Source organism: Seriola dumerili, unplaced genomic scaffold, assembly GCF_002260705.1.
Source record: "Seriola dumerili isolate Sdu_G_001 unplaced genomic scaffold, Sdu_1.0 BDQW01000088.1, whole genome shotgun sequence".
Lineage (NCBI taxonomy): Eukaryota > Metazoa > Chordata > Actinopteri > Carangiformes > Carangidae > Seriola > Seriola dumerili.
In genome coordinates, this window is record NW_019174343.1 from 9,456,612 (window position 1) to 9,476,472 (window position 19,861).

At 41.4% G+C, this 19,861-nt stretch overlaps 1 protein-coding gene across 1 annotated transcript in view; it reads left to right on the top strand.

Moving 5' to 3' along the window:
* The window catches only part of magi1 (membrane associated guanylate kinase, WW and PDZ domain containing 1), a 138,681-nt gene that overhangs the window by 60,450 nt on the left and 58,370 nt on the right, over window positions 1-19,861 (top strand). The window contains exon 2 of the mRNA XM_022745048.1: window positions 2,372-2,488. Coding sequence (XP_022600769.1) covers window positions 2,372-2,488 — 117 coding nt within the window. The remainder of the gene's footprint in view (window positions 1-2,371; window positions 2,489-19,861) is intronic.

Sequence of the window (19,861 nt, forward strand, 5' to 3'; positions counted from 1 at the left end):
ATTTGACCTCAGACCAGCAACAACACATTATGTTGGGTAGCCACAACGTGAGTTAACTCATGGAGCTCATGCATACTTTGGGTCGAGCCAACGCTTAAGTGCAGGCCAATCAAAAGTGCTGTGTTCTTTTTTTTTAAAAAAAAAAGGGTCAAGAATTTAGATTATGACAGTGTGCAGGCGAGAGGAAAGAGGGGATGGCTACACACTTAAACTGTCCCTTATGGCTGACCTGAAGACAGAATCATCTACATAATCCACATATGGTCACATTAGCTAAACTATTTTCTATTGCGTCAAAGTCATCCTTTGAATGTCAGCCGTTGGTCCCAACCTGGGTTATGTGAGCAGTGGACACGGGGTCCAAATTTTCAAACGCTGTATTACACTATTACAGCAAATACAATCTCTTAGCACCAGGTGGTGATCAGTAGATGTCCTGATATCGCATGTCAGCAAGCCTTTACTGCAAAGTGTCCAGAAACAGAGGGGAGAGAGATAATCAACACGTCGCTAAGTGATAACCGTTTCCATCATTTGCACTGTCCTGCCTTTGACAGATGTCTGTTCATTTTCATTAATGCATTGTTTTGCACCGTTTTCATCAAAATAAGCATACATAAAGAGAGAGTATAGGTATGTTGGTGGATGTTTTTCAGTTTTGTCATGTTACAGATTTCTCAAGCCCTGCACCCAGACAGGGTCACATGGTCAGCTGGGGGTCTGCTAGCGAGGAATGCCCATTGCTCTCCAGTAATTGGTGTGTACCAGAGCACATCAGGGTGTGTATTAGGCTCTCTGTTGGCCTGAGCGTTGGCTTGTGACCTGTTGTGAGGATTACAACACAGTGATATGTCTGGATGGGACGGGGCCAGGAGCAGAGTTTCCTCCCAGGAAGAGCTTAGGCAGCAGGGAGAAGACTCGACCTTTCTTCTCAGACTGTTGACTAAACTGCCACATTCACTATCACCTGTGGGGCTTATTATGGTTTAATAAATAGCCATGATCAAAGAGTCTAATTAATCACTTATAATTTCAAAGGTCTGGATTTAATGAATCCCTAAAAAGGAAACTTAAATATTTTTTTAGAAAAGTTTCTGAGAAGCCTTTTATCATATTAAAAATCCCATAAATTATTTTTTATAAAGAAACAGAAATACTTATCTTTAATTTGACATGATCTCTTTTTACAGATTTTTACCCGGGTTCTGTATTAACATTTTTATATTTCAGTGTAAGTCTGACAACTTCAAACCCACACTTTGACAATCTGATAGCAGCAATGTGACCATAATTCAGTGTTAGCATTCCACACTCTTGTCACGCATGTTGATATGAATGACAGACAAAATGTTGGGTCACACATTAAAACAAAAAGCAGTCATATCATGTCTGTGGGATGTGTCTGTTGTGTTTCAATTGTATCTTTTACCATATGAACCTACAATTATTCTGCCAACCGTACAGAATGCTCCTCTGTACTATGCTAGCAATCTCAATCATCTTATTAAACACACACACATGCACATACAGGCGCACACACACATACACACAGTTTCCATGGAAACAGGATCCAGGGCCTTTTATGACTGGTTGTGTGCCCAAGACAACCAAAAATGGTCTCAGCAGCTAAGCAAAGATGGGAGATAAATGGTTTGTTTAATAAATAATGGGACATGTACTATTATAGAACGTGATAAGATATTTATTGTTGCCTGAAGGAATATTGTTATTGAATTTAGACCAAGCCATTGTCATATTCATTAGGTAAATTATCAATTCTTTTCCTTTTGTGTGACAGCAGACAGGATGTGTTTTACATCTCTGCTCTCTTACTCATGTCATCCTACTGTTTGTGCTGTGTTTTCACATGCGTGTAATGTTGACACTTGCTGTAGTGGCCACACACAGACACAGACACACACTCAGAAACAAACACATACACACACACACACACACACACTCACTCACTCGGACACTTTCCAGCCGCGCTGCCCTTCAGTAGCCTAATGTGTGTCTGAGGTCCAGATGGCGTAGCAGTAGGAGGGCTGGTTTGTGGTGCTAGCCACAGTGCTAGCAGTCTCAGAATTGGCTAGCCCTGGCTGGTTGGAGAGGGAGAGCCTGCAGCCAGTTACCCCTCTAAGTGACAATGGCAAGTGTACAATTCACAGCTATGCACTCAGCATCTAGCTTTGCTGTGGTCGCAGGATAAACTTGTATTTTTCTTTTCGTGGGAGCCAAACTGTGTGACTATTTGACACTCCACTGTGAATTATAACTGCCATGTGATGCTCTTATGTCTGCTAGCCTTGTTTTTGCTTCAGTAGTTTTGATGCAGTTACCATATTTTTCCTGTTTGTGTACACAATGACAGGAAGCAAGCTTAACAAGGACCTGAAGCATTATCTGAGCCAGCGCTTCCAGAAGTCCTCGGCTGACCACGAACTGCAGCAGACCATCCGAGACAACCTCTACCGTCACGCCGTGCCTTGTAAGTCCATGATCATGTTAACCCCTCGTTCTGTCATGTCCTCAGTTTCCTCACGTTTCTCCTGCTCTGCTCTGCCGTCTTCTTCGTGTCCTCACATTTATATGAGCTTCTTCTCCCAAATCCAGATAATACTTTGTTTATATGAGTAAACACATAACATTGCTGTAACTCCAAAGACTGTCATTTATTTTGTGTGCATCCAGATAAAAGAGACAAATAAAAATCCTTGGGTTAGGTCAGTGTGAGTCACTGTCTTAGCTCCAGGCATGATCAATGTTAGATCCATGTAGCTGCCTCACACAGACACTTTGTATTATCTAATTAAGCCTCATTATTTCAGTCTAATCCAAGCATGGCTCCAGTTGCCTTTTGACCAACATTGGCCTTCCAGTTAGCGAGGCTGATTACTTCATATCCTCCTTGGAACTAACCTCACAGTGTGGGCTGATCTGTTGTGTCACACATTATACATCTACCTCAAAAAATGGACTTTTCCACCTGCCTCCCAAGATGACAACAACAATGAGTTCATGTAAAGTCATCACCCTTTCATCACCCTTTCATCCATTCAGTCAGCACAGTGTGTGCTTTACTAATATGGGGAAGATCAGTGAGAGGAAAAGTTGGTGACTCCACAGTGAGTAGGCTAGTATTATCTCATGTCCACAGGATCAATAGCACCAGTAATTATAGACGTTGTGGCTTCATCCTAGTCCCTCACACTCTGTCACTAACTGGTTTCTCCTCTCCCAGACCTGGCTGTGTAATCCAGGAATAAAGCCTGTCTTTGACTTTTTCCCCCTGTCGATATAGCAAAGATCTAAAGGACATTTGTTTTTTGATGCCGGATATCTCCCCTGTAACTGCTGCTCTTTTAAAATGGAAGCACATATTTGAAGTATTGTAGTCCTCCCTGCTGTGAAAACCAGCCCCTGAAGACAGCATTGGAGCAAAGGACGTGGAATTGTAACGTTAGCACCACAATAACAGAGTGATGAATGAAGGATAACTGTGCAACTCCCTCTGTTGAGGGAACAGATAAAACACCTAGAAAGACAGTTAGATTGATGAGCCATGCTGCATGTTGCCAATTTTGTGTTTTCCCTCATTTGCTTATAACAGTGAAATCAGCTGCGTGGACCAATCAGAGCCAGGCTCATCACTGTTATAACACTGGAGTTGGAATTCCCCACTGACTTTGGACACAGCATGCCTCACATATGAGGATGGAGGAAGAGAGGCAAGAGTAGGAAAGGGAGATAACAAGTAGAAGTTGCAGAATAGGCTGTGTGCAGGTTCTATGTTTATTATCTGCTATATTTACAGTGAAATGAGCTGAGATGCAGTAGGCTCATATCATTCTGACAGCAATAGTTTCAACAAGGCCATGTCTGCCATGTCACCTGATATCATTCAACAAACCATTATTTTCATACAGGTTATTGTTCAGATTATTTCATCGATTGATCAATGAATCATTTGTTGTGAAAATGTGCTATATGTAAATATTTAAGTTTAAACATTCAAAAATGAACTAGAATTATCAACAGACTGTGAAGGAATAACAATTTTGTCAAAGACATCTATGTATTGTGTTCCTCCTAAAGTTAGCTTGCTAACCAGCTATCCCCTGCCTGCAAATTCTCACAATTGAGAACCTGTAACCTTTAAATGTTGAGCATTTTGTTTGAAACATCACATAAATATTTAGTCAATTATTAAGATAGTTGCTGATTAGTAATAAATTGCACCGTTTTTGCAGTCCCACATTTCCTACTTGTGTCACTTTCTACTGTAAAGACATTTCTGAAATACTGCAATGTCATTTGGAGTATTCAAACTATACAACTTTTTTCTTGGTAATTATTTTCACAAATTTTCACTTCCACCATCAACATATATTTTCCAAAACTCTAGCATATTGGATTTTTATTTTTTGTTTTACAGTTAATTTTGGACTTGAGAGCACCTCTCATTTCCCCCATGCTTTTCCCATAATCGTTCTCATCCGTTGTTTTTTTTTCAATTAGTTTATTCATGGCCCTCTCACGCAAATTACTCTCTGTATTCAGGCTTGTTTAACCGACTTTATCTGCATTACCTCCACTGCCATATGTCAGCCAGACACTGGTGGAGGGTGGGGGTCTGGCTATAAAGGCCATTTTAATCACTGAGTGGTCAGTGGCACACCAGTAAAAAATCCTGGTGTTACTGGCAGTAAACAAAGCATGAAGGTGTTCCCCAGGCCATATGTTTTATAGGACTGTAACGTTTTGCTGTCATGCACTTGTAGAGGAGCATGAGACTCTCATCAAAATATAAAATTTACAAATCCTTTGCCACAGCTTAATTTTTTTTCTTGTATTATGGGAGGGCATGTTACAGTGGGCACAGGCCATGAATAAATACCCCCATATGCCCTTCACACTCAGAATAACACTAGGCTAACATAGCAGTTGTATAGGAAAGCAAATACAGCTCTTAGTGTATGAAATAGCCTGGACTGCTTTGGCCTGTGATTGTGAGACCTCAGTGTGTGTCCATGTTGACGTATGTCCAAAGGTTGTTCAAAGCACTGTCCAAGTGTATGTGTAGGTGTAGGTGTGATTAATGCACAGCAAGCAGGTGGAGAAACAGATGGAGAAGTGTCTCTGTGGATGCTGGAGCTTCTCATGCCTCTAAATGAGGGTGTAATGGTAACTCAGGTTACCAACATTTCTGCACATTCTTGTATCCTCTTCTTGTCCATATTAGTGCTGGCTAAAAGTGAATGAACTAATCTTTTCTATGTATTTTTATGAATTTGATATGAGTCTACATTGGTATGCACCGCTTCCTTGAAATAGATGTATGCTTGCACTCTAGTCTGACAAAAACATTTGCACTCTCCTTGCTGCTCGCCTTTTATATGTTACTAAACTAACTGCCAGCCATTTAAATCAAAGCATTACAACCTTAAATAGTGTTACATGCTCACCTAAGTACTGTGTGACAAAGTTTACCTTGCTTTAAGCGGTGCAGGTGGTGACTGACTGATACATGTTTTACCCTCTGGGCTTACTGTAGCTGTGTGCACTCGCCGCTGAGACCATTCACTACTACAAAGCTGCACAAACCGTACAAACTCGACTCAACTCAGCTGATGCTTATACCAGCTCTCGTACATACTCACTGCCCTCGACACTTCCCATACATGCTGAACTGCAGCCCATGCAGAAGAGACTGTCTGGGAGCTTCAGGGCTCGCCAGATTTGTTCATGTACCAAAGTGCCTGCTAGCTGTGGATATTATTCTGATTCCTGCTGCCTGCAGACTTATGAGAGACTCACTGCTGCAGTTTGGTTTTGTCACACAACTTTTAGTGCCTGTTACTCCTAAAAGTTGTGGAGTTTTCTTCACTGACTGTAAAATGCACATGTAATACAATTATCAACAATTATCAACATAAATTATTACAGTAAGTTAACATTTTGTCTGAGTCCGTTTGCAGTTTTATTTATTTTTTCAGATTAGATGAGCATGTGTAATGAGGAGTTGGTCTTAATGATGGAAAGCATTTCATGTGTTTATCAAACCGAAATAAGTCTGTTTTATTGCTGTCATGGAGCAGCTGTTGTTTTAAGCTATTGTACAATAATAGTCAAATATATTCAATGTATTATGTTAAATGGCATTTTTCCATAATTAAAGCTGGTGTCTTTAAAGTGTTTCAATAATATGTCATTAATATAACCATCTGTGTGTTATTGGAATGGATATTCCCTATGTAATACAGTCATTGTCACTGCCAACTCACTGTGCTGGCCAGGGGAGGGTGTAGATGCCATGTGTTGACTCTAATACAATACATCATGTTTTTAGCTTAGATTTTACCTGTCAGCAAGTAGCTTCACTAGCACTTGTGGAGGTGTGTGCTACCCCCCAATGATATTCCAACCCCCTTCACATTGCTGCCCTAAACAACTAGTAGGAGTCAGAAGGGAAGCAATAAGGGCCGATCCCTCACTGGCACTGCCAATGAGCTCTGCCAACTGTGTTTGCTGGGGTGGCATGCTGTTTTCCTCACACTGTGATGGTGAGTGAGTGTTTACTCTGTGCCAGACGTGCACACCACCATTCCAATATCTCTGCAAACCAAAAACCGAGTTATGATTTTCATGTAGAGAAGCAGTCGCTAAACTCTAAAGCAAGTTTACCTTTGGCTAGTTTCTAATACACAGTCAGTATGCTCATTCACATTCACTGGCGATTGGCCATTTCTTTCCAAAATCGACATGAAATATAAATAAAACAGATGCAAAATATTTAAGTCTTTATAACTCATGCAACTCTCCTCATTCATTAAAATGTACACATTTCATGAAATTAATTCTAAACATAAACTACCCTCTCTCTACTCATGTTCCCATAACCCTGTTAAAAAAATTTGAAGCCATAGGACTCCCACCCTCCCCCATCTGCCGAGGCGTCCGTCGGCTTCCCTTGTGGTCACCCCATCCGCACGTTCGGCATTCCCAATCTCCCATTATCCCCGCCTGCCCTCCACCCCCTCTATCCCACTCTCATTCCTGAACCCCCCAACTCATGACACCGCTGCCTCTCGTCCTCTCGCCGCCACTGCTGCTCCCTTTCTCCATCTGTATCGCGCTTCCTCTCTCATTTTTCCAGAGCAGTAGCAAGAGGAAGAAGAAGAATAAGAATAAGAAGAGAGGATTTCGGTGTTTGGTTTATACCTGATTTAAAGCTCGGCATTCTGTGCCTTCGAGCCTTGAAAAGGGAGCCCTGGTCTCTCCTGCATCAAGGCAAGTAGCAGTATTGTCTGCTGTGGTTGTTGTGATGCTGATGACTTGGTCTTCGCCTCTCAAATGAGCGAGATTTGAAGAGGCTCGTGTTCATGTGAGTGTGTGTGATGAATTGCAAGGCTAGCAGCACAGACGATTGGACGACCTGTATATAGGCTAAGAGGACGGCTCAGAGGGAGGTGGGGGCTGAAGCCGCGGGGCTGGAGATGGGGGTGGGGTGGAGTTTGGGTGTGGGAGAGAAGGGGGGCAAGAAGGGGGGATGGGCAGAGAGGAGAGGGAGAGAGGGAGAGAGAGAGAGAGAGAGAGAGCGGATGGAGAGATGCAAAATCACTCTCGCACATCTAAATCAATGCTGGCTATAGTTAGCCAGTCAAGCTAACATACTGTAAACATATGTACACATGTGAGTTGTGGTTGTGTCACTGCGTGGTCTGATATGCGCGCGTGTCAGCCTGCTGTTGGTTTGGTGAGGTTACGGATTGCATCTACAGATGCAATCACACTGTGTCACCTGAACAAAAGAAACGCTCTCACTGTGACAATGACTGTGCCATTCCTAAAAAGCAAAAGGTAGTACATCAAGAAAGACAAACGACGGCAAGAGGAAGATTTAGAAGTGAACTTTAAACTCTTTGGCTTTGTTGGCGGAGGAGAGGATGTACTGATGTCATTCAAATACTGTGTGTGTCCACGGTTTGACATGTATTACATAAGGGATGTTTTTTTTTTGTCAAGGCTAGATAAACACATTTGGAAATGTCTTTCCGATGACAAATCCTTGCTGTTATACCAGTTCTCAGTTGATTTACACGATCACAAAGATTGCTTTGCCCCACATTGGACTCCACCATGCAGCTGCAGCTGGATACAACTTGTGTTTTAAAACTGTGAATCGAGACTTGGTAATAGCTCTTAAATTCATTGTTTGTTAAGCTGAGTGGACACTGTAGAGAGAAGGAGGCACTATCAGTAAAGAAACTTCATTGGTCTCTCACTTACTGTTGTTAGGCTACTGATGTGTACTGGCATGGACCTGTTTTCCTTCATTAATGGTTAAGCATATATGATTACCATATAATACAAGCAGACATATATGGATTCTATATTTATATTTTGCGTTAGAAATCGCTTTCATGCTGTGAGACAGATGAGAAGACTGATAACACTCTAGAAGCTGGAGCCTATAGTGGTCTTTGTGCTAAGCTAAGCACCTTCTGATGCTAGCTTTATATTCATTGTACAGAAATGAGAATATCTAAAGCTTGGTTAAAAAAAAAAAGTGAATAATTGTATTTCTAATACTAAATTGTCCTTTAAGAGTCTTGTATAATTTTGTACAAGTTGGATTTGGTTTCCCTTTAGGATAGTTATGTCTCCTGATGATTTTAAATAGACTATGTTTATGTATTATATTCTGATAAACATTGACAATTTTCCTCCTGTTTTTCTTTCTGCTATAAATGTGTTTATATTTTTCACACCCACATCAGTTTGATTACATTTGAAACAGGGGCTCCCAGCATGCAGCAGGTAGATCAGACAAAGGTTTTGAGGGAAACAATAGGAGTTGAATTGATGCTGGTGGGGAAGTTTTTTTGTTTCTAACACCACTTGCAGGATTCAAAGGAATGTTGTCAGACAGAGAGTGAATGATGGGAGGAGTCCCCCAGATTCATGGCCCCCAACTGCCCCACCCACACACTGATGTGCGTGTATTGTATGCACACACTTGATCACTGACACTGTTGCACACACATACCAGGTGGAGGCATAGAGGTGAATAATGCTGTTGCACCAATACAGGTACTGTAGGATGTATTTCTACATGTGGAGGCTTATTTGTGCTTCTCTGTTACCAAGTCTGTTTTGACATATGGGAAATTTCCATTTGTGGAACTCAGCTCATGCTGTGTTTCCTAATCTGTTAAAGGAGTTTGAAGATAATGATGCCTATCAGCCTGACAATGGCCCAATTAACTATGTATGATCTAATCTTCTTACATTTTTATACATATTACAGATATTTAACAATTTTACCAATCAATATGGCAATATCAAAACACTAAAACTTAATACTTTTATTGAAATTATCAAAACAGATCATTTTGATTAGCAATTGAAATCACAATATACATTGTGAGATTATTAGGGACACCAAGATAAATCTAATGTGATCTAATACAACAGCCCTGCAATAAATCCAAGCTTTAGAAGGATTATGTTCTCTGTACCAGTATATATTGTGTTAGACTGTGAGATGCTTCTAATATTTACTCTACCTACAACACCTTTATTTTCAACAGGTCTTACTATAATGTGATAAACTGGTAACTAACTATAAAGCAGAATATTGTTGTTTAACATTAAAAGCCTGGCTGAACTGCTGCTATAACTTGCAGATGAGGCCTGTTTATGTGTTAAGATGCTGACAAATCTTTTTTGAGGGCCTTCTATAAACCCTGACACTGCAGGTACTGAGAATATCAAGCAACAGGATGTCACTGCTACCTATGAAAAGAGCTGTGTCCCAAATGAACAATATTCTAATAAACTATACATAAAACTAAGAACATGCTGTTTTGGGAATTCGTATGTAGTATTCATATGCATAGTAACATGCGTTGCCATTGCCAAGTTAAATCCAAACGTTTAACACTTAATATTTTAGTTTCGCAAACTGTCTCCGGAGGTGTCTCACCATTGTTCACGTTTACTTTTAACTTTTTCCAGCTGTGAGTTGTTCTTTTATTTCTTATGTGCATTGCGTAGTGGAACAATAGCGTCCGTCAAAACCACACTCACAAACCGAGAGAATTTGGTATGCATGATTACATCTTTGGATATTCTTAAATGTGTGCTTTGTGTCTTTTCCTATGTGACTACCAGCATAGTGTTACTCTATAGTGTGGATTTAGGACACATTTAAGGGGTATCTGAAATAGAATGGCACATGTCACGACCTTTGACCCACCTCCCTTTTACATCTTCTCACTGCGGTTCCCAACCCCCTCCTCTGACCATAGAGCATAAAAGATGCATCCTACACATGCAGGGCTGCATTTTTTTCCCCCTCTTAATCTGTGCCAGTGTGACTCACTTTTTTTCTCTTGTTCACATTTTCCATATTTTAGATGAATCTTGTGTCAATCCTAAGATTTGATTTGCTTCATTTGGGATTGTTTTGTATTTTGCTCATTCCTGTTGACATCCTGGTGGCTTTGTGTTAATATCCCTTGTGTACTTGTGTCACACCTTTAATTATTGGTGATAATTGTGCTTAACTCTTGAGTTTGACATGTAAATGCACACAGCTCTAGCCTCACTCCAGTCCATGCCTCCCTGCCCCTGCTATTGTCCCAGCTCCCATCCTTTTTTTTTTTTTTTTTTTTTCAAAGTTCTTCCCCTGACTTGTGTCCTCTTTCCATGTTGGTCAAGGATGACTTGTTTGAAACTTGTTAAACGCCCAGAGCATGTGTATGAGTTTTTGTGTGGAAGGACATCAGTGTCTGGGGAAGAGAAAAGAAAGAGAGGTGTAGGGGGAGAGGAAAAAACTGATGGGCTCTGTGGAAGAATAGGGGTGAACAACCAAGAAAAGGAAAGGGAGTGAGAGAGAGACAGAGAGAGAGAGAGAGAGAGAGAGAGAGAGAGAGAGAGAGAGAGGGAGCAAGAGGGGGAGGTGGGCGGGTGCATGTGGGTGCCTGTGAGATGGGAGACAGCGGGGCTCAGTCAGTGAGTGAGAGAGGGAGAGACAGACAGAAGCCTAGCATTGGTGTGTGTGTGGGTATGAGACGGAGCGCATTATAAGCCAATGTGTGGATGCTGCTTAGCTTAGCTCCCATTAGCTTAGCATCACAAAGCCAAAGCTGGACAGAGGACAGACGCATGGGAGGAGGAAGGGGAGGGTGAAAAGGAGAAGGAACTGTAAATCTGCACTGGTTTTTCTTCAACTCATTCACACCTGATTGGATTTTTTTCTTCCCTCTGTCTCCTGTCGACGTGGTGTTGTTCTGTGGACTGTAGGGGGAAGGAGAAGAAGCCCCTCACAGGCTCCCTGACTGAGGTATTTTGTTTTTGTGTGTGTTTCATTTGGAGAAGGGACGCTGAGGGTTTTGCCGTGATTTAATGGTTGGGGGTTGGGATAGAGAGAGATGGAGAGGCAGGCGGCGAGGATGGCTGTGCATCAGGCGGAAGGCATCAGGAGCGGAGCGAGGGAGACGGAGGCACATCGCTGGCAGTAATGGAGGCTGATGTGTTGTGGTCAAAAGGAAGCTGTGTGTGTCTGTGTCTGTCTGTCTCAGGTATACGTGCGTCTGTGTGTGTTTGTCTGTGTCCTGCTTTGATGCCTGTGTGCGTGTGTGCGTGTGCGTGTGTGTGTGCGTGTGTGTGTGTGCGTGTGTGTGTGTGTGTGTGTGTGTGTGTGTGTGTGTGTGTGTGTGTGTGTGGGCGCAAAGTGTCACTTCCCCTGTGTGTATGTACAGTGTGTATGTGTGTTTCTGGTGGAAGCACTCCAGCTCTGCGATGGCTGTGTTAAGGCTATGTGATCTGTTGACATGCTTGATCATATTGGAAGCCATTACCTCCAGCTGCAAACTGCCGTCTGCCTGTTTGTCTGTCTGGAGCTTCCAGGATGCTAAGGTTAGCAGCTCTCCCTCTCCTTCATCATCCCCTCTTTCTTTCTCTCCCTTCTTCTTTCTCTCCTTTATCAATCGTTCTCATGTCTGGGAGAACACCCCCCCCCCCCCCCTACCCCCCTCCTGCCACCCCCAATCTGTATCCCCCCCATCCCCACTCCCTCCCCGCCCCTTTAAATGGATCGTTTTAAAGCCTTTCTTTTCCATTTCCATGTTGCTGTAGGTAGACGCAAGCCCATGGTGCTTTTTTTCTGGGTGGAATAAAAAGACAAAGGCTGGCTGTGAGTGTGTGCGGGGGGCATTTTCAGGCATATTTCTGGCTGATTTAGCTTCACACAGCACTACTGGCCCTTCAGGTTTTTGTGTTTCTTATTCTAATATCTCTCTCTCCCTGATCCCTTTCCCCGGTCCTCAGATGCCCCCCCCCCCGACATACAGACAGACACACACACACACAGACACTTTCTTGTGTATGGGAATTATTTAAAGCTAAAAGAATTGCTTGTGAAGAAAAAAATGGAGCATGTCACAGGTCCAGAAAAAGGCCTGTTTTGATCTCATTGTGGTGTGTGAGTGTGTGAGTGTGTGTGTGTTGTCTTTTCATTGCAAGCCTCTTTCAGCCAGTCAGAGCAGTAACAACCCCCCCCCACCCCAGACTCAAAACACATCTCTAATGAAAGGCGTCCGTACCAATCACTGCAAAGCCACAGCAGCAAACTGCCCCTTTAAAATTTAAATCCCTGCCATAGCCACATGGGGAGGACTCTTGAGATTTTTGGGGGTTTGAAGAATCAGGTGGGATGGTCGGGAAAATTGTAACCCCTCCTCCTCACAAAACTAAAAAGGAAAACAAAAAAAAATGTATGTAGCCAGAACGTAGCCAGGAATTTGAAGACTGGAAAATGCTGGAATCTGCGGCCTGTGCTTTTGGTTGGATTAACCCTTTACTGGGACAGATGGCTCCATCCCCCTGCCGAGCTAACAAACCCCTGTCAGCTTGTCACCCCTCCTGCATTTTGTATGTGTGTGTGTGTGTGTGTTTCACCAAAAAAAAAAGAAGCACTGGCAGGCCAGCTCTGGGCAAGATGGTGGATGGATCTGTTTTGGTTTTGGAATCTGACGGCAGTCTGCTAGCCCTCCCCTTGTGTTTGTGTGTGTGCATGTGCATGCTGCAGCGTGTGTCTTGAAAATTATCCACGAGGACATGCCTCAGAATCTTCTTGGAAAATGTGGACTAGCTGGCTAGCTTGACATGAGAGCATGTTTATTGTGGAGATTTAGAGAAATGCTTCTGTAATAGCTTCTGCACAACAGTTGGGTCTATGAATGTTGCCAGATTTTCAGAGCAGGGCCATTATCCACGTTGCTTCTCTATGATCATCCATCAGCTACAGCACATATAATATACTGATATGGCCACTTATTTCAAGGCAGATGCTACAGTTAACCCAACATAATCAACAAACTGTGGTCAGTCTGAAAAACCACGTCTGCCAGATTTCACCAGATATGACTATTTACTTAATTGGTGTTACCTCCATTAGTGTCACAAACCATAAATACCTTGCAGAGTAGAAGTGTTTATGCATGATTTACTGAGAAAATATGGCACATTGTGGTTCTGCACAGTTCTGTGGCATGCTCTCTGTGCAGGAAATCTAGTAGATGACACATGTGCAATGAGTTTGACTTGAAAGTGAAATGACTGGACTCTGAAAGACATACAGCAGGCTAATTCAATCCACTACTGGGCCTGCCTTTAATGTAACACAGTCATCACATTTCATTTCAAAGCAGCATGATTCAGTGCACGGGTCAGTTTCTTTTGCAGTTGAATACAGGCAAGACTAAGGGAAAGCATTTGATTGCTATATATTGAGGCACCTATCTCTATTAGAGAGGAAGCCAGAGCTGCATATCACACTGGCTCACTGCTTCACCTCTTTGCTTCACTCTCTCACGTAAGACGTGCACAGACTATGGAGAGGTGTACACATCATACCTCAGGCTTAGGCTAAAGCAGAATACACCAGACTGTATCCTGACTTGACTTATTTGTATCAAATCTATAGATTTGTTTTATTCCACATTGCCACCATTTCATGTTTAAGATGATTTAGTTTACACATCAAAGTGTGTTTACAGGTGTTGGGGAGTACGACTGAAGTTGTATAAAGCCTTTTGTGGCCTCAGAGGGAGCGAGCTGTGTGAAGTCAATTGAGTCAGTGTCTGCTGGTGCTGAAGACTACAAGTTTGAAAAAGTGAGTTTACCAAACCTCTGTGGCCCGTCCCTCATCTCTGCTTGAGGCTAGCGACTTGAGGCTGCATTAGCTGCAACTAACATAACACACACAAATAGGTGGCATTAAAAAAGACGTCATCTCTGGTTGTGCTGGATCAATTTTGCTGCTTTTTTTTTTTTTTTTTACTGTCCATCATGAGTCTGACAGTGTTTTAGTAGTGCAGTATTAAATTGGTGTACACTTTGATGGCACATATTCATTAATATTCTCAGTAGCATATATTCAGTGTTATTCCCGCCCTAAAGATTTGTCTCCTGTTTCACTGCATGTAAAATAATAGAGATCTTTATTATCCTTCACATGTGGTTTGTGGGATCACTGGTCATTTAATAGTGAGACAGTAGTTATTTAGTGTACTTTTGTATTACATGACATCATCAACATCAGAGCGGGAAAATGGAGTTTGGGCTTTTGGCAGGACTCAGTCAGCGGCTTGAGAAAAACCACAGTTGTCCTCCAGTCAAACCCAAAAGCAGGAAGAGTTTTGCGCGGCCACACAGGCAGTTATCACATGTGCCAAATGTACTGGAGACAGAGAAAACACAAATGAGCAGATCAGAGGATGGGTGGAGGAGTCTGTGGTATTAAGTTTCTTAATATTCTTTGTATGAAAGGAAGAATAGATGAATAGTGGCTTTAAAGGATTAAAGGAGGGGAGTTGCTAGAGTTATAGATTTGAAGCGCTGGAACAAATGAGACGAGCAGTAAGAGAGGGAATAAACAAAACATGAGCAGAAAGGAAAGAATGAAGTGGAGGAGTCAGAGAAGCAGAAAGGAGCGATGGAGGGGAGGGCAGCAGAGGGAATGTATACCACAAAAGGCTCCTGTGCTATCCACCGGGTCACGCTCATGAAAATTGTAATCAGGCTTTGCAGATAACAGCTTCTTCTCTAACCTAGCACATACAACAACGTTTTGTGAGGGATGCATGTGTCTTATTCATTTTAGAAAAAAAATGATTTCCCCAAAACACGGTGAGTGTGTGAGTGCTGCCATTGTTTCCATGTCAGTCACAAACTACTTAAAATGCACTCTTTCAAATAACTCCTGTCCTGAATGACCTGAATGCCAGAACACAAGCCGAATAAGAATAGCTGGGCCTATTAATAGAACAATTATGATAATGAATCATTGCCAAACACATTTATGATGGCCTACTTTTCACTCATGGCACTGATCAGTTCGCCACGAGGAATACGTAGACACGCATCATCTTTTTTTCTTTTTTTCTTCCGTGTTTTGTTTATGTGTTATTTTCATTCCTGCATTTTGAATTGCCCATGAAATGAACCCACAAAGCTCTGAATTATAGGTGTTTTCCACCTTACTGTGCATGTCGTTTCTCTGAACCCTCTGACTTTTGAAGACAAGTTGTATCTAGGTCATACTGAAGTCTGTGTATCTGTCGGTGTAGTGTGGGCCCACTCTAAAGGCTTGGAAACATAGGTCGTGATGGAAAAAGAGTGTGTTGATCATTTGGTGTTTTTGTCTAGAGTCAAATCATTTGATGTTTGAGGTTTGCAATGACCAGAATACACATTATCTTACTTTGTCAACTTATGTAAACAAACAGTGCGTTCAGGCACATCCTAATTGTCACAGTGTTTGGGTAGGTGTGTTTTCTTTAGAGCCTGACTGACTTGTTTGGTCAGGTCACTTTCCTCGTTCAGTGTATGCTAAGTATATCAAAGTTTAACCGGGTGGGTGACACGACAAAAGTATTTAATCTTTGGTATTTCATGATGATTCACAGTTATTTTAAATGGCTCCTTTTTGGATTTTGGGATGACATGTAACCTGTCATAAACATTACTGTACTGGATGCAGGCTCCTGCAAACCTCCCGATTCAGAAATACCCGCGGTGTGCTCTCTGTTGCTAAATACTGTATAACCATACAGTGTGATATCCAGGGTAGATGTGCATTAACCCTAGTTTTCTAACTGGTGCTGTTATGTCATCAGTGTGAGTGTGACTTTTGGAAAGAAGATGAACATCGATTACTGTTAGTTTCATCAACAAGATCTTACGTAAATCAAACCGTACCTCTGCCACCTCTCACACTCATCTCACCATTCTCGCCATTCTCTTTGATATTATCAGCTCCTCATCCAACCTGCAAAGGCAAATCTTGACATCCGTCTGTCTGCTCTTTAGTTTTTTTTTTATGGATATTGACAAGAATTTTGTTTTGGGCGGAGCAATCTATTAGTGATACTCTCCTGAAAGTCTTGGGTGGCCTGGGGTCACAGTGAGATCCTCCTCCAAGTTTGTCCAGCAAATACAAAAAGTCAACGAATGTGTTAGTGTTTTCACCACACAGTGCGCCGGTACCTGCTACTCAGCTTAATGTTTTTGTCACCTCAGAGAGAGAAGGAAGACAAACAATTTGGACAGTTTAAATCAAGATGTCTTTTAATTTGACTCTTTAATCCAAGAGGAAAGGTACCAGTAAATATACTATATATTGGTAATTTGGTTGCTACAGCTTGCTGTTGTGGAACCAGTTTTCACAGTTTGAACAGTGGATATTTGGACACATTCACCTGGATCTCTTTTTCATTTGGTAGCATCAGCATATAAGTCATGTTCACTCTTTTTTCTCTGAGGCTTTGTGGGTGTTTTGGAGTCCGCAAAAGGAGAAGAAAACCTGGCACCAATATGAAAGAGGTGTTTAAGTCTGGGTCACTTGCATCTTTTAAACGCAAGGGAACGGTGAGATTTAAGCAAGATGAAGCCACGCTCCTGCCAAATGCCATAACACACGACCAAACCGGAGCTAATGAAGATGTCAAACAAAACCCCTCCTCGGCAATCAGCCCTGAATCCAAAGTCGTCCAAGGAGTCAAGCCCAACATTGTCCTTGTGGAGGGAATTAAATGTAGGTCACAGCTGAAATGCGAGGCCAGGCCTGGGGGATATGTGGGCCTGGGGTGCTCTATTGCTCTGGGGGGACGCAAGCGTAGGAAATAAACAGATTTTTCACACACTGTTATTTTTAGAAGCTAGGTTGTGGCTGCATGCATGTCTGTACAGCCTCCTTTTCACATTTGTCATGTGTGTTAGATGCCATTGTGTTAAAAAAAAAAAAAAAAAAAAAAAGGTGTCTAATTTTAATTCCATGTGTTTTCTTCTGTCGTTCTAACTGAGTTGTTGCCAAGCTGAGCTGTTTTTTCTCTCCACTGCCATACAAGCATTTCTGTCCCATCCTCCTACATGGTCTAGCACGGCTGAACTGATCATAATTTACTTCTCAGTTTTTCATGGAGTTGTGGAAGATGTTTCAATGAAGTGAATAATGTATTCATTTTGGTCCTTCTTATACTGTCATTGTACTGAGATCTAATCATAGTGTCATCCTCTGCCTTCACAAATGTCAGCAACCTTAGTCTGAGTCTACCACGACATTAGAAGGGCAGATGCTCCCTTGAAATAGTCAGTCATCAATTAAATATAGATGAGGTGCTTGGATTTGTCTGCCAGTGAGTGTTAGTTGTGCTTGAAGAGGTGAAGATCTTCCATATATTAAGTACATTAGAATGATCCATTTTGTTGTACAGTATTTGTCTGTTTCAGGTTTTGCATGAGTGAGTGGTTTGTTCATTGTGAGACATCCAAACACTTTTATCTCTAATTTATTCCCATAAAGGTAGAGTAAGAGGCCCCTGACTGTTCGACACTAGCGGAGGAGGTGACCCGTGAATACAATATACAGTCAAAGAAGGAAATGAGTGTGTGTTCTTAACGTCTGAGATGGACACTTTCTAGAAGAGCTAGTTATAGATAATATATATATATATATATATATATATATATTTGTTATTAGTAGTCATCTTGTTAATTAACAACCTGGAAGCAGGTATGTGTTGTTAATGCTTGCAAGTGGCATTCAATATTGCAACACAAATGAAAATATGTTGTCCTTGAATCAAGATATAAACCATGTACGCAGTTCAGTCAGTTCAGTGGAGATGATGAGAAGATGTCAGAAAGGAGACGATCTGATATTGATCCTCTGTAAACTGAGTGACGGTGTAGACAAACTGGGCAGGCCAAGGTCACAGCGAGGGTTGTGACCAGTTGCTGTCATGTATTGATTGTGGTTTGAAAGACATCATGGTGTAACTGGATGCTCTCTAAGCCCAATCCTGAAGTATTGTGTGGACTGGCAGTACTGAGGCCACGGTGAACGTTAGAAATGGTAAAAAAAAAAAAGAAAAGAAAATAGCCACAGGTTTAATAAAAAAAAAGAAAATTGAAAAAAAAAATTGAATTTAACATTTGAATTAAGTAGACTCTGAGCAGTACACATACTATCCATTTATTGTGTTTAAGAGTCCATTAATCAATTTTTGATGACTCCTTGAAGAATCAAAGCCTTAAATATAATCTGCTTCATAAGTAGTTAAGGCTAAAGTGTTAGCAAACAGTTTAGGGCTGCAACTAATGATTCATTTCATTACCAATGAATCCAGCTATTATTTTATTCATTACTTGTTCTATAAAATCAGAAAATAGTGAATAATACCTGTTTATAATAGCAGTTTCAACCAGTTTATGAATAAAAAGGATGATCAAAATAGTTGATTAATTTTCTGTCAATCAACTAATTGATGAATTGACTCATTGTTGCAGCTATGAAGCAATTACCCTCTTAAACATCCTAAAGACGGCAATATTAGCATCCCATCCGAATCTTTTGCCCCATACTCAACTCGCTCTGGTTTAATCCACCTCATCCTGAAAAAATATATCTGTCTCTTCTTCAGCTTTCAGGATATTTGACTCTCTTCAGTAATGACTGGTTTACTTTGGCTCTCTGCTGTTTCACATTGGACAGGTTGTGTGCACAGAAAGTGGAGGAGGAAACCATGCAGTCTAAATACTGACCTGGTAAACAAAACAATGAGCTGTGAGGAGCTCCAGGGTTGTGTGTTGATTTTCATTGGGATCATGAGTACTGGCAGCACAATTCACAACACAGGAAGGTATCTGTTTGAATGTTGATAATATAACTGAATGGAGCTTGGAGTTTGTGCAAATATATATTGATGTCAGTCATATAAAGCAACATGATGCTTCGGTCTCATGGATAGATAGATAGGGTTCCAAGTGGCTAATGACAAATTCTTCAAATATAATGCTTCGTGAAATAAGTTACAGAAATAATTCAGTCACAGTCAGTGTTTACTTTTGCTCTTCAGCAACAGAGAGAGATTCAGATAAACAGGGCTGACAACAATGTTTTAGCCTTTTTTTTTTTTTTTTAAAGTCAAGAATACACATTTTTCTCCACTGTACTAGAAGATGTCATGGGAAATAGTTTGTTTCAGGGGCGAAGCTGAGGGAGTTAAAGGAATTATAGTTTTGTTCTAAGTGTTATTTCTGCATATTTTAATGTCTGTTTGTTTGTTTGTTTGTTTGTTGAGGTCTGTGCACAGTTATGGCATTAATGCATGTTGCCACTAGCTAAAAACAAATTTTTCATATGCCCTCACTTTGCAGGTCATTTACACACAAAAGATACACAATACTAATACAAATAATACTTAAACACACACCACAGCACACCTATGAATTTTTTTGGCTCGATGCACTGCGATGAAGATGCCTCTGTTCCAGTAGCAAAGCAACCACC